Below are 15,955 nucleotides of genomic sequence, written 5' to 3' on the forward strand. Positions count from 1 at the left end.
TGAAAGATTAAGACTACCATAGCAGCTATGATGACTAATTAAATCTAATCCAAGTCATTAAAGCATCCCCAAGATTTTTAAAGAATAGCTTTGTGAAAATAATTCTTTTCCGTTTAGTCTGTTTTGCTGAGTTTTCTGTCTTATTGTGCTTACCTTTAGGTTGTAAACTTCTTACAATCTTATCTACATTTGTAGCTTACATTCTCAACATTGCTGTTAAGTGCCATGAGCAAGCATTCTTCAGCAGTAAAGTTCTTCAGCGGTGGGGTCCTTACCAGGGTCTCAATGCCGCTCTGGCATTGTCTCTGTATTTGTCTTTGCTGGCAAAGAGCTAAAGAATCAGACATCTTGACTAAAATTCTTTTGTTTAAACAAGGCAGAGCAGTGGAATGCTGAATTACTGAACGTTTTTATACTCTGGCAGTTTTGGGCTCAGCCTTATCCAAGTACGGTTGGATGATGATGTGGTTTCTTCTCCATCTCTACTTACTGTTAGGTTCCTTTGTTTATCCTTCCTTTTTTATAATAAACTAACCCTTAAACAGAAAGGGAGGAGCCAGCTGGCGGTGGAGCACACCTTTAATCCCAGCACTCAATACGCAGAGGCAGAACAGATATCTTGCGTTGAAGCCTGGTCTACAGAGTGAGTTCTAGGACAGCCAGGGCTACACAGAGAAACAGTGTGTCAAAAAAATGAGAGAGCCATTATTCCACTTTCTGATCCAATAAACAGTTCTATTAATATTTGTGGAGTTATGTATCCCAACAACATAAGAAATGCAATAAACCAGAATAAATATTGTAATTATTCTCTGAATTAATAACCTACATCTATTAGTTAACCTTCCTCTCTGACATTTCCCTCCTTGTGGGTTGTATTTCAGTACTTACAAAACTCAACAGGCTTTTTCCCCCTGCGGCTCATTTTGATTAAATATGTAAAAGTTTAAAGAATTTTCTTTCCTCCCTAACTGTATGTAGTGTTTCTAAACATTGCCAGGGCTTCTCGGTGCTTCTAGAAGTATCTTAAGGATTCGTACAGTTATTATAACACATCAAGTGTCTGCTTTCTTTTGATGCACTTAAGAAAGAACAAGATTTATAAAACACATTTTATAAATACTTAACGTAACACCTGCATGAAAAGTATTAAAATCCTAAGAAGCAAAGACTTTCCCCTGGCTTTCAAAGATTTTGATCAAAGCACCAAAAATGTTTCTAGGATCTTCTGCCTATTAAGCCAGAAAGTGAAAAGTCCATTTCTGAAAACATGGATGCATTTGAAAAAGTGAGAACAAGACTAGAAACACAGCCACAGGAAGAGTACGAAATCGTCAATGCGGAGGTAAGCTGTGCGGCGTCTTCCAGGAGGGCTGGCCATGTGGTCAGTTCAGATGCACGAGGTGCATTGTACTTCATAGGCAGAGCACCCCATCAAAATCCGGTCCCACTTAGCCTTTCAAGCATGCTGAGCATCTTCAACTGTAAGCAATAAAAAGAATATGACCCTTAAAATTAATCCTTAACATAATGCACCAAGTGTAATAGGTGAGTTCAGCTCTAGTGTAAATTTGTAGAAATTCCAAGGAGAGGTTCATATAAGACTATTCATTTCTTTGTTATTTCAAAAGTATTTATATGTTAAGTCTACATTTAATAAAATGAAATTCACTTTACTAAAGCTTAAGTTCACAGTTAATCATTTTATAATTACCAGTCATAAGTACTCAATTGAAATAAATTGAACAAAAGATTGAAAATTGTTTAGTAAAACTGGAAAAACAGCCCATAGATTATTAGTGAAAGTCACATACATAGTAAAATACAAATAGCAATGACGATCTGGATTCAAAAATATGCCATAATATAATGTGTCTTATGCTACCTGAAACCAAGTAAGTTAGTCGGCTGCGTTTAATATGTGCTAGACAAAAACTCTGTTCATATATATATATAGTTAATATTTATTTTCTTGATCTCAAACACTGTCATGCCATGGTATACTTGTATAAAATCAAATTGATACTGCACAGTTGATGACGACAATGATTTTAAAAGAAAGTATACCAGAATGTTGGTTGGCAATTCAGGTTAGCCAGAGTTTTCTTCTCTGTATCATTTTAGATTATTTTAATGATGCTACTTGATATTGTTAATTGAGTCTCACTATACAGATATTAGATGAATAGCATAGATTTTGTTATACCCTTGCATTTATGTATTAGAAATTGCCAACAATTCTGAACTTAGGAAAGCTGTTTCTTGCTATCTGTGTTGTAAAAATGGTCCATTTCATCATTCAGTCACAGACCTCCGTAGATCTGACTCTGTGGTAGGTGTCATCTCTTCGTCTGAAGTAGTCAGACCATTAAATAATTAAATTATTATCAAGTAAGTCCTGTTCTCTCCTTATTGTCAGATTAAACATGGCGGTTTTGTTTATTATCAAGAAGGTTGCTGCTTGGTTCGTTCCAAAGACGAAGAAGGTAAACCCCAATTCTTTACTGATGGCTGGCTTTTCAGGGTTCAGTTGTTTAACAGGGAGCTTGATAGTAGTTGCTCAAAGCTATTAGAATGGAGTTTGTTCAAGATTATTTCTAAGTTTGTTAACTGAGTGGACTTCACGCAGAGTTATCACCCACGTTCAGGAGCTTTAGCGTGGCAGGTGGAGATGGGCCCAGCATGTGTGAGTATGTGCTGTGTCCCAGTACTGTGCTAGGCACTTCGCATATGCTGCATGTGTCAGGTGTAGTCTCTTTGTGAGTTCTGTAAATACTAGACCAGTGGTTCTGAACCTGTGGGTTGCCACCTGTTGGCAAACCTCTAACTCCTAAAGTATTTACATTATGATTCATACCAGTAGCAAAATTATAGTTATGAAGTAGCAACGAAAATAATTTTATGGTTAAGGGGTCATAAGGAACTGTGTTAAAGGGTTGCAGCATTAGGAAGGCCAAGAACCCCTGGCCTAGACTATGACAATAGCTCATAGGTTGACACGCAGAATAATGTTGAGTTAAATACTTCTTAATAATGACTGTAGAAGGACATCAGTCTATGACCTCAGAGAATGTCAACTTAAAATGTTAAGTATAGTTTAAAATGAATTACAAGTATGTGTTGTGGAGTTCCTTCTCCCCTGCCTTCTTTTATGCAGCTGACAGTGATAATTACGAAGTTTTATTCAACCTGGAAGAACTAAAATTGGACCAGCCCTTCATCGATTGTATCAGAGTTGCTCCTGATGAGAAATACGTGGCTGCCAAGATAAGGACCGAGGATTCTGAAGCATCCACCTGCATAGTTGTGAAGCTCAGTGATCAGCCTGTCATGGAAGCATCTTTCCCAAACGTGTCCAGCTTTGGTAAGCCACGAAGTAGTCTGCAGAAAAGCAGCCATAGGAAGTGCTCACATGTGGTAGGGGGGTCAGTGCCTGGTCCATTTCTCTCTGGACTCCACATCTTCCTGTGGAGTTCTTATTACAAAATACTCCCTCCTTTAATTATCTAAGTGGGTTGTTGTAACATTGGGTTCATGGGGGACTGAAGAGATGGCTCAGTGGCTGAGAGCATGTCTGTTACTCTTGTAGAGAACCCATGGGCAGTTTTCAGTGTCCATGTTGGCCAACCTAGAACCACCTGTAGCTCCTAACTCCTGAAGAGTCCAATAGAGCCCACATGGAGACACACCATGTCCTAGTCAGGGTTTACTGCTCTGAGCAGACACCATGACCAAGGCAACTCCTATAAGGACAACATTTAATCGGGGCTGGCTTACAGGTTCAGAGGTTCAGTCCATTGTCATCAAGACAGGAGCATAGCAGCATCTCGGTAGGTATGGTGCAGGAGGAGCTGAGAGGTCTACATCTTCGTCTGAAGGCTACTAGTGACTTCCAGGCAGCTAGGATGAGGGTCATAAAGCCCACATCCACAGTGCCACACCTATTCCAACAAGGCCACACCTCCAAATAGTGCCACTCCCTGGGCCAAGCATTTACAAACCATCACACACCGCATACCTAATTAAAAGTAAAAAATAAATATTTCATGAGCTGTCAAGAGGTTTTGTGGGTAAAAGCACTTTCCACACAAGCCTGATAATCAGACTTCATGGTGAGAGGAGACAGCCACTTCCTGAAAGCTGACCTCGCACCTCCACACCCACACTAGGACAGACTCTGGCATCCACTGCAACACAGTGCTACATTCACTACATGCAGACATGCACTACATTCACACACACTTCGTACACACACTGATGATAAGGAAAACATTTTAAATAAAGTAGTGCTCATGTTTCTAAGCCACCTCTAATCTCAGTCCTACATGTATATTTTGTTACATAGTAACTCTTGGCCAGTTTATTATGCAGACTGAAATTTTACAGATGTTACTTCTTAATATTTTATTCAACCTTGAGTTTGGATTTTATTTTATTTTTATATTTATTTTTATCATGGAGATCTAATATAGTACATGTTCCAAAATCACTCCTAGAAACTGGAACATGTTGAGCTGACATATATCGATAGAAAATGACATTTTTAGTATTGATCTAGTTTTAAATTTTATCATTTATCATTACTTATATTACATTGCCATTATTTTCTGAATTGCTTAATTAGATTCTTTTATATTAAATTGAAAAATGAAATTATAACCTAGCTAATACATTCTTTTGTATGTGCGAATCATCCCCCTCCCCGTGTGTGTGTCTATGTGTCTGTGTTACATACATGTGAGTGTACAAGTGTACCCACGCTTGCTCCTGTGAAGGCCAGAATAGGAAATTGGCTCTCTTCCTTTATTGTTCCATGCCTTAGTCCTCTGAGGCAGAATCTGTCAGAGCCAGAAGCTCCCCATTTTGGCCAAGGTGACTGAGTAGCCAGCAAGCTCTTGTGATCATCTCTTAGCCCCAATTCCTGGGATCACAGCCATGCAAAGCTTTCTGTGTGGGTACTAGGGATTCATACTCAGGTACCCATATTTCTCCCCGGGCCCTGCGTAATGAAGTCTAACAGATAACATCTGTGCCGCAAACCTCTAAGGTCAGAGTACATATTATATAGTATGGACTTACAGTGACGGACAGCCAGGTGCTGAAAGGAAGGACCCTGTTAAAATGCTTTGGGTTGTTTGTGATGTGTTAGAACGGCAGGTCGCATCAGGACATACCATACACTAGGCCCAAACAGTTCCACGTGTAAGAGGTTTAATTGAGAGGGAGAGAGGGGGGTAGCAGCACGGAAAGAGAGGAGGGAGAGAGAGAGAGAAAGGTGGAGGAATGTTCCCCGTGTGTATATATATGGGTTGTGACGTAGTGGCCACAGGTAAAGGTGGGAGGTAAGCCCAGTGGATTGTGGGAATATGGTGGCTGTTGCCCTGGCAACAGGTCTGTGAACCTGCCCATGCATCGCCACAGGCTTTGGATGTCCTGATGCTAACAGTTTGAGCTGTCTTAGTCCCTGGAAGCAGACATTGAACACAGAATAGGAGAGAAAGTGATCAGTGTTTCTTTAGAGTTTAGCAGCCATCTCCCAAAAGCAGATATGACTTTACCAATACTTTTCCTCACCACTGAATATGGGGTCTTACTTAGGTGCTTGAGCAGGCAGGTAACGGAAAACTTGGAACAGTGTCGCGGCTTTTCTGGGTTGCAAACTCAGCTTATGTTCCATCAAGCTTATTACAGGTTCTTCACTTGGCAGTCAACAATTGAGTGCTACACTATTTTAAACTACACAGTCAGCTGTGTCTTAATTCCTTTCTTTCTTTACTTTAAGAGTGGGTGAAGGATGAAGAAGATGAAGATGTCTTATTCTACACCTTCCAGAGGAATCTTCGTTGTCATGATGTGTATCGAGCCACTTTTGGTGACAACAAGCGCAATGAACGGTTCTACACAGAGAAAGACCCAAGGTGCCAGCGTGCCGCCCTGATGCCCTCCAGTCCCCCTGCCTGACTGATCTGGTTGACCCAAAACTGTTAAGAATGGAGAAAATTACTACTGTATATTCTACCTTCTAGAACTAATCTACAGAATTTACCAAAGTTTATCAATTTGGGATGCCTGATGATGAAAAAGTTATAAATATGGCCACCAAGAGCCTGTGTCAGCCAAGGTGTCCACCATCTTTGTTTTCTGTACTTCAGTTGTTGGTTATTTAAAAACAAGTTTTCATTTTGATGGTAGAATGTCTCTTAAATTGATGGTTGGGGAAGTACTTGCTAATATATTCTTAAAGGACATTTTAAATATTGACTCTTTGTTTTCAAGTATTTCTATTTCTAGAGCCATAAAATCTATACATTCTAATGAAAACTATTATACAGATTCTAAAAAGAAAGATCTATGCTAAATTAAAAAAAAAAATGTGCTTTTTAAGTTACTGAATAGTCAACCTTTCCCCAACTCCCCCCCACACCACACACACACACACACACCACTACCATTACATGCTTTTCCTCCCTGGGCAGAAATCCTATTCACCACATTTTAGAAAGCAAGGACAATGGCTGGTCTCTGAAGACTCGTGGGATCCAAAGCCCAGAGATCCCAAGTATCAGGCTTCATGTGTGGGACTTGAAGAGCAAGGTAAAGAGCAGCTTTTTAGCTCTTCACCTCTGCCTCGCTTCTGTTGGCTCCTAATTCTTCCAGCAAGAAAGAGTATTAGAGCCCAGTGCACTGGTGTTTAATCTCAGCACTTGGGATCTCTGTGAGTTCCAGCCCAGCCTGGTACACAGAGTTCCAGAAGAGCTACATGGAGAAACCCTATCTCTGAAAACGAAAAGAAAACTAAAGAGGAGAGAAAGAGAGAGAGAGAGAGAGAGAGAGAGAGCACACCAGGAGTAACTCCTACCCTTGCTCTGCAAGGAGCATTAGAATTGCTTCATAGATGCTTGTAAGATTGAGCTTGAATAAACAATTATTATATTTTATTTTATTGTATGGTTATTTTGCCTACAGATGCATCTATGTAGCACATGAATGCCCAGTATCCACAGAGGCCAAAAGAGAAACATTGGCTTTGCTAGAACTGGAGCTGGAGAGCTGTGAGCTGTCATGTGGTTGCTGGGAATTGAACCCAGGTCCTCTGGAAGAGTGGCAGTACTCTGAACGGCTGAGTCGCTGATCTAGCCCCTCCAAAACCTTTTTTGTTCAGTTTTTAGTCTATTGTAACATTTCACTGAGGTGCTGAAAGATTGGATGGTGGTGGCATCCATTCCAAATGACACCATTGGTTCCAAAGTCTTCAGGGTTTATAGCTGGGCCGCAGCTCTTTCCTACTTCTAAATGTACCCCTTATTTAAATATATTTATGGAAATATTTAAATATATGTGGAAATATATTTAAATATTTCCAAAAATATAATAGAAATCCATGCAAGTCATTTCAGCCTTACCTCTTACATAGCTGATATTCCAGAGGGGGAAGTAGTGCCTCCTCCTCAAACCCCAGGCCTCAGCCAGCACAGTGAGAACTTAATGCCATCATGTGCTTCTTTTTTCTTTGCAGCTATTTTGTTTTCCTCTATCTTACAAAAGACAGTCGTTTCCTCACACTGAATATTATGAACAAGACAACTTCTGAGGTGTGGTTGATAGATGGCCTGAGCCCGTGGGACCCACCAGTACTTATTCAGAAGAGAATACATGGAATGCTTTACTATGTTGAGCATCGTGATGATGAATTGTACATCCTGACTAATGTTGGAGAACCTACAGAATTCAAGGTACTTCTCAATCCTCCTTGTTCCCATCTGGGATAGGTTCCGCAAAGTGTCCACTTTCTCTCACCCACCTTCCTTGCTATACAAGAGAACGGAGTTGGGGGCTTAAAGTGTGGGGTGGCATTGCCTTCCTATTCATTATCAGTCCCACCTCCTTTCCATTATTTCCCTCCCCTTAGAGCTGATGTTTCTTCCTACTATAACTGTACGTAAAATATCAGTGAATGAAACATTCTGTACTGTTCCTGTTGTAAAAACCAAACTTGGTTGGGCTTAGAAGAGCACACTTGAAATCCTGATTGTGGGCTGGCATTTGGATTAGTCTCAGGCAGGCATACCAGTACATCCTTTGTCCCCTGGTTGACGGTCAACTAAGCATGGCACTACACTGTCTTACCAGCCAGCGTGCTAACCTGGGCTAAAATGGTGACGTTCACACTTTGTCCCTCGTACAGCTCATCATAGAATAGCAAAAGTTGATGTGGTCTCCTTAGTGGTCTCACTCTGAGCTCTGCAGCCTCCTCAATGGTCTCACTCTGAGCTCTGCAGCCTCGTGCTCTGTCACCTACATCTGCCTAACCTTCTTCACACAGCTGATGCGGACAGCAGCTGACGCCCCTGCTATTATGAATTGGGATTTATTTTTCACAATGAAGAGAAATACCAAGGTTGTAGACTTGGACATGTTTAAGGACCACTGTGTTCTGTTCCTGAAACACAGCAATCTCCTCTATGTTAATGTGATTGGTCTGGCTGACGACTCGGTTCGCTCTCTAAAGGTATGTCTATTCTCAAGATGGAAGTACTCAATGAAAACACAGTTTAGCTTGATAGGACATCAAAATTTGAATGTCGTGTATTTTTCTTAAAGGAATTTAAGTGGATTTTAGCATACCAGTTTTTGATAGACCTTGTTTTTAATGCAGTTTTACTTAAACCAATAGATTTACAGATGGACTTGAGAAACAGTGTTGGGGTCATTATGCGTGTCCTACACAGCTCTGTGGGCAGGTGTCTAACTCTTCAGCCTGAGGAGCAGCAATAGCCAAGACCTGCACAGTAGCCGCTACCCAGCCACTGACTGCTACTTGCCAGGGCCACATCCCAGAAGAACAACAGTCAGCACGTGTCTGCATCTCCTCTCTTTGCCACTTTTCTTACCCAGGAGTATATACCTACTTGCTTCCAATGCATGGATGTCAGTGGTCTCCATGAGCCAAGGGGATGACAGTGGCATGTCTAATTAGTTAACAGTCTGTGGCTGCCAAGGCAAGATCAAATGCCTTCAGTAATAAACCTGATAAATTGAATGGCAACCTTACTGTCCATTTTCAGAGTGGTATTAAGTAAATATCCACAGCATCATGGAATTAAGACAACAGAATAAAATAGCTGGCCCTAATGAAGGAAGGTTTTGTGATATTAGACAAATTTATTTTTTTTATTGATGTAAGTTTTATTGCATTATGATGAGAAAAGGTACATAATTTCAATTGATCTGAATTTGGTAACATTTAAAAACATATTTTAAGTAAACAGAATTACACCACATTCTTCCTTCCCTTTTGTACCCCAACTCCTCCCAGAGACCCCCCTTCAATACCTGACATACCTTTCGGGCTTTTTTTTATCATATTCTTTAAAATTTATAAAATATTATAACAATAAAAATGAGTATTATTAAAGTTGTTTGATATAAAACAACAATCAATTGAACAGTCTTATGTAGATGCTTATCTACAGCAATACTGAAAATACATACATTTTTCTCAATACAAACTTTTCAATAACTCCAAACATATCAACTGTATGATATTTTAAAATAATACATAACTATTAGGTTTTTTTTAATGAACATAAATAGATAAAGACTTTTGTTTGTTTTGTTTTTAGTCGAGCTTAAAATCTTGACTCTTACTGTTATATAATAAACCCAAAATAAGAACAATTTTTAGACATTGGAGTTCATTGTTATAAGGCTGTACTTCAATGCCCCTCACATCACCAAAGGATTTTACCTCCATACTAGCTAAGAGTTGACAGTTCTGCTGCACCAAGAAATGAATTGTAGGCACGATTTTTGGATACAGACTCCCTGCTATGGTCAAAGCTATTTGACTTAAGTGGTTGTCTTCATTCTCAACCCACAAAGAACAAGTTACATTCATTTAAGAAATGGTATGTGTATTAAGATGATCTATCCATAAAGTCTTTCACCAAGTGTTTCAATGAACAATGATTCTGCTTGGAGAGTGGCACAGACATTAGGTGCGGGTAAGAATCTGGTTCATTAGCTGTGATGATTTTGAAAAGCATTCATCTTACTCTTACTCCTGCTTCTCTCCCTTGTCTCTCACCCCTTTGTTCCCCCTCTCTCCGCATTCCCTTCCCCCCTCTCTCCACGTGGTCATGGCGGGCCTCTACTTCTCTACTCTCTCCTTCTCTCTGCCTTTCTTTGCCTCTACTACCCTCTTAACTCCCCTCCCCATGCTCTAAATAAACTCTATTCTATACTAAAAAGAAAGAAAGAAAGAAAAGTACTATCTCAGAAAAAGAGTAACTTAGAAAGTCCTCTTCTTCAAAATTGATACAATAGTTATAAATATCAAACAAAGCATTTATCCTCGGTCTTTGTGCCACCTCCCAAATTAATTGTCTACATTTCTTTTGGCTATATAAATAATTTTGAAATATGTAAGCTGTTCTGAAAACCTTAGTATACTATAAAAATATCAAATAAACAATCCTACTAATAGAGAGGCTGAGATATGAGAAGCAAGATTTCAAGACACTGTCACAAGCAAAAAGTGTATATGGATTGTACAATATTGGACCTATTTCTCCAACTACCAAATTAGAGAGACCACTGGATTGACAGCCAACAAATTTCTAATTCCTCATATTTTTGGATTTCAATCAATTAGAATATGTTGGTAATATTAATCTTCATATTAAGATATTAAGGAAAAGTAATTGCTACTTCCTGTTATTTTTGTTGTTAGAGATGGAATTATGTTTGTGTGTGTTTGTTGAAAAATTGCTTCTTCTAGGGTGAAGTTTTGTTCCTTATGTTGATGTTTTCCATCTATTATCCTTTGTAGGGCTGGATTTGTGCAAAGATACTGTGTAAATTTTGTTTTGTCATATACTATCTTGTTTTCTCCATCTATGGTAATTGAGGGTTTTGCTCGGTATAGTAGCCTGGGCTGGCATTTGTGTTCTTGTAGGGTCTGTATGACATCTGCCCAGGATCTTCTAGCTTTCATAGTCTTTGGTGAGAAGTCTGGTGTAATTCTGATAGGCCTGCCTTTATATATTACTCGACCTTTTTCCCTTACTGCTTTTTAAAATTCTTCCTTTGTTTAGTGTATTTGGTATTTTTATTATTATTTTACGGGAGGAATTTCTCTTCTGGTCCAGTCTATTTGGAGTTCTGTAGGCTTCTTGTATGTTCATAGGCAACTCTTTCTTTAGGTTAGGGAAGTTTTCTTCTAAAATTTTGCAGATATTTACTGGCCCTTTAAGTTGGGAGTCTTCACTCTCTTCTATGCCTATTATCCTTAGGCTTGGTCTTCTCATTGCATCCTGGATTTTCTGGATGTTTTGGGTTAGGAGCTTTTTGCTTTTCACTTGTTCTTTGACTGTTGTGTCAACATTTTCTATGGTATCTTCTGCCCTTGAGATTCTCTCTTCTATCTTTGTAGTCTGTTGGTGATACTTGCATATATGACTCCTGATCTCTTTCCTAGGTTTTCTAACTCCAGGTTTGTCTCCCTTTGTGATTTTTTTCTTATTGTTCCTAGTTCCATTTTTAGATCCTGGATGGTTTTGTTCATTTCCTTCGCCTGTTTGATTATGTTTTCCTGTAGATCTTTAAGGGATTTTTGTGTTTCCTCTTTAAGGGCTTCTACCTGTTTACTCGTGTTCTCCTGTACTTCTTTGAGGGAGTTATTTATGTCCTTCTTGAAGTCCTGTATCATCATCATGAGAAGTGATTTTAGATCTGAATCTTGCTTTTCCTGTGTGATGGTGTGTCCAGGACTTGCTATGGTGAGAGAATTGGGTTCTGATGATGCCAAGTAGCCTTGGTTTCTGTTGCTTATATTCTTATGCTTGCCTCCTACCATCTGGTTGTCTCTAGTACTACCTGCCCTGGCTATATCTGACTGGAGCCTGTCCTTCCTGTGATCCTGGTTGTGTCAGAACTCCTCAGAATTCAGCTGTCTCTGGGATCCTGTGATCCTGGGCCCATTAGAGCGCCTGGAAGTAAAGCTTCCTCTGGGTGTTGTGAGAGTAGCTCCAGAGTTTGCGCCCAAGGTCTGCTCAGGGCACCGGCCCAGATACACGGGAAGGAACCCGTAGTCTGGCAGAGTTCCTGTGTGCCTGGGTCCTGCTGGTCCCTGTTACTCCTGGTGTTGGGACAGATGTTGTGTCCTCCTCACCTCTGATCCTATGTTGCTGGGCATGTTAGAGCACTTGGGAGTAGAGCTTCCTCTGGCTGTGGTGGGACCAGCTGCAAAGTTTGTTCTCAAGGTCTGCGTAGGGCACCAGCCCAGACAGACTGGTAGACAAAATTCAAAATATAATGCATAATTATAAGTTATCTTATAAGTAAGTGGTCTCAAAAACAAACTATTGTAGAGCTCAGAGGGAGAGAAGGGCTCTTGCTCAGGAAAGCTTCTGTAAAATAGCAGAGATAGACTAAATAGAATAGGTAGGAATGTGAGATGCAGAATAGCCTGTTATATCCTATGAATGAGAGTGCCATTCAAACATAGCTCTAAGCTGAAGTCCATGCATCTTCAGGGGACCAATTCTTAAATCTATCTGGCTAATGCAGAATATATTTCTAGAGGATGAAGTTCTGGTGTAATGCTTTAGAGTGGGGAAAGGAGGGTTTCAAGACAGGGTTTTCTATGTAGCCCTGGCTGTCCTAGAACTCACTTTGTAGACCAGGCTGCCCCCGGAACTCAGAGATCCACCTGCCTCTGTTTCCCAAGTGCTGGGATTAAAGGAGTGTGCAACCACGCTTCTTAATATTTTTTATGTTTTTTACCTGGTGTGAGGAGAGTCTATAAGTTATAACAAAGGAAACAGTTTTTTGAGCAGGAGAATAGTTTCAGCTGTTGGAGCTATATTTCATAAGATTATTAAGCAACTATATTAGTGAAGACTGGAGCAAACAGGAATCGGGGAGATGAATATCAAGATTGTTATACAAATACAAAAAAAAATGGGAGCCTGTAACAATTAGAATTCATTTGTTTGTTTGTTTGTTTGTTTTTCAAGACAGGGTGTCTCTGTGTAGCCCTGGCTGTCCTGGAACTCACTCTGTAGACCAGGCTGGCCTCGAACTCAGAAATCCACCTGCCTCTGCCTCCCAAGTGCTGGGATTAATGGCGTGCGCCACCACCGCCCGGCTAACAATTAGAATTCTTGAGTTGCTCCCTAAAATCAAATTGCTAAGTTTAATGTTGAGTCTGTCAGATGCCTATGTAGGCCCTAAGATAAAAATGGCCATTGCTTTTGTACTTTCCTTACTGTCTCCATCTGCTGTGACTGAGAAGCTGGCAGACACATGTCCTCATTGCAGTCCATGTATATAGGGATGGAGAGATGGGTAATTTCTAGGGATTCGTTTATTATAGTTTTACAGCAGGAAAACTGGAAACGCCATATAGCACTCTCTGCTACAGGATTACACAAATCAGGGCTTGTATAGCCCAGGCTGTCTTCAACTTCTGTTCTTCCTGCCTCTGCCTTCCCTGTGCTGGGATTATCGGTATGGACCACCACACCTGATTGTATGTAGTACTGGGTTCAAACCCAGGCCTTGTGTGTGCTAAGCAAGTAGTCTACCAACTGAGCTATATCCCAGCCCCTAAGACTATGCTTCTAAGTAAATATGGCCTCCTCTTATTTGTAATAAGTATTCTTCCTTAAAGGTGCCCTCCTTGCTGTTTCACACTGAATACTGTCTTTAGTTTCTGCCATTTCATTTATCTTATTTCTGACCTGTTCTAAACTGTAGGTACCTGTTATACTCTGAATATTGTTCTCAGTCATCATCAAAGAGAATCCAATGCTTTAGTACATACCTGATGCTACTTAAAAGTAATTTTATGAGCTAGAGAGATGGCTTAGCCGTTAAGAACACTGACTGCTCTTCAGAGGTCCTGAGTTCAATTCCCAGCAACCACATGGTGGCTCACAACCATCTGTAATGGGATCCAACGCCCCATTCTGGTGTGTCTGAACACAGCTACAGTGTACTCATATGTTAAATAAAAAAATATTTTTTAAAAAGTAATTTTATAATTGTATGATGCTAGGTAGCACTGATAAATATCCATAGACCATGCTGTACATAAAGGGCAAAATCAGTAACCACAGTGTGAGTAGTTAATAATATATTTTTAGGCCTGTGACATCTATGCCTAGTGGACTTGACCGATGATCTTTTTGAACACAATCTCCCACAATGGAAGTGTTAAACTTTTCACGTTTTACTTCTTATCATTGGTCACCATGTCATTAGTATTTTCTGATGTTTTTTCACAAAAGAATATTTTTATTGTAATGCTTAGAAAATAAATTGAGGATGGTTTATTGTAATACTAGGAAGCAAACCCAGGGCCCTGACCATGTTAGATAAACTCAGCCACTACGCCATAATCACCCCACCCCAAGCCCAAGCTCTGCTTTACTCTATGCCAGCATCGGCTTCATTTACAGGGGAGTCTGTTTCCAGGCCAGATTTCTCTCCGTGCATTACAGTTCAGTAGGAAATGACTTCGGATGCCCTTGAGACAGCTAATACTTCTGTACCAGCTGAACAAATGCTTCGGAGTCCAGAGCCTGGGCAGTTCTCCTTAGGATTAAAGCTTTGACCTGGCTCCCTTGCCTTTGGAAAAACCCAGACTTTGATTTGTTGGTACTAGTTGTCTTAAAGCTAAAACAATGTATTCCGTGGTCATAGTTAAATTTTACTGAAAGGCAGAGGAGGCAGCACCACTGTGGGCCATGGAATCCTGTTCCTACACTGGCAGTGTCCAGGCTCCCAGGAAGGGTACTTCATTCAAATAGGATCTGCCGCAGTTGTGTGTTGTTGTTAGTTTTCCTGACAATAAACCCCAGCTTAATTGGGGGCAATGTGTCTGAGCACAGTGCTCTCTGGCTGTGGTTACTACAGGTGAAAGTCTGGCCTCTCGAAGCTCACAGCCCTTCCTGCTTTTCAGTAGTGCCTGCCAGTGATGTTGCTTGGCCAAGACCTCTGATTTTCTAAGGAATTTGCTCTTTCTACAATTACTGGGAAAGAAGGGCAATTTTCTTCTCATTCTTACTTCAGTGCTCCTGAGCACTCTGTCAGCCTGCTTACCAGGCTTCTTTAAAAGCCGTAAGTGGGACGTCAAAGGAAGGCTTGAAGCTGGACCCTGCTGCTCTAAGAGAATAAATTTTGATTCCTTCCCTTTCTTCTTAAAGTTAAGAATCTTGAGCATAATAGCTGTGAGTCTCCCCGAGTCATTGTGCCTGGAAAGGTTTTGTTCTGCACAATGGTTAGCCTCAGGGCTAAAGTTAGAAACAAATTGTAAATGCTTTAGTGCTGCTGAGCTGGTCTGTGGCCCTGGGCTAATAACTCCCATCACTGCTGCCCAGGTGGCAGGCTAAGGACCAGTGGGAACATCATTCAGAACATCCATGCGAGGGTCTACTTCAGGAGGAGCGGGGCCAAGGGCTGCTGCTGGGACTGGATTACTGTTTCATTTGCTCTTATTCGTAGCCATTTGGTCATTTCATCACCCAGGTATGTATCCCCAAATAAACTTGGTGTTAAAAGGAATTTCCTGTAACCTAGAGTCACAATAATACCATTTTTTTCCCTACATTTTTCTTTATTTTGTTAGTAATTTACATAGGGTTTTATTTATTTACTTGAAGTCTGTTTTGTCACAATGAAGTAATCTTAGATGACATATCATGTCGTAACAGGAAGTGAAGCAGATGTGCACATCACTGTCTGCTACAGACTCGGAAGCCTTAGCACTAGTCAGTGAAACGCCTTTTACCTTTCAGCTCCCTCCTTGGGCCTGTGGATTCATCATGGACACAAACTCTGACCCAAAGAACTGCCCCTTTCAGCTTTGCTCTCCAATAAGACCCCCAAAATATTACACATATAAATTTGCAGAAGGCAAACTGTTTGAGGAAACTGGTCACGAAGATCC

General features: G+C 40.5%; 1 protein-coding gene across 1 annotated transcript in view; it reads left to right on the forward strand.

The window, feature by feature from the left end:
- The window catches only part of Prepl (prolyl endopeptidase like), a 34,390-nt gene that overhangs the window by 8,188 nt on the left and 10,247 nt on the right, over window positions 1-15,955 (forward strand). Inside the window, 7 exon segments of the mRNA XM_031356548.1 lie at window positions 1,223-1,345; window positions 2,420-2,486; window positions 3,158-3,364; window positions 5,783-5,918; window positions 7,517-7,733; window positions 8,324-8,509; window positions 15,804-15,921. Of these exon segments, the coding sequence (XP_031212408.1) occupies window positions 1,223-1,345; window positions 2,420-2,486; window positions 3,158-3,364; window positions 5,783-5,918; window positions 7,517-7,733; window positions 8,324-8,509; window positions 15,804-15,921 (1,054 nt within the window).

The sequence above is a fragment of the Mastomys coucha genome, unplaced genomic scaffold, assembly GCF_008632895.1.
Source record: "Mastomys coucha isolate ucsf_1 unplaced genomic scaffold, UCSF_Mcou_1 pScaffold6, whole genome shotgun sequence".
NCBI classification, from domain to species: Eukaryota; Metazoa; Chordata; class Mammalia; order Rodentia; family Muridae; genus Mastomys; species Mastomys coucha.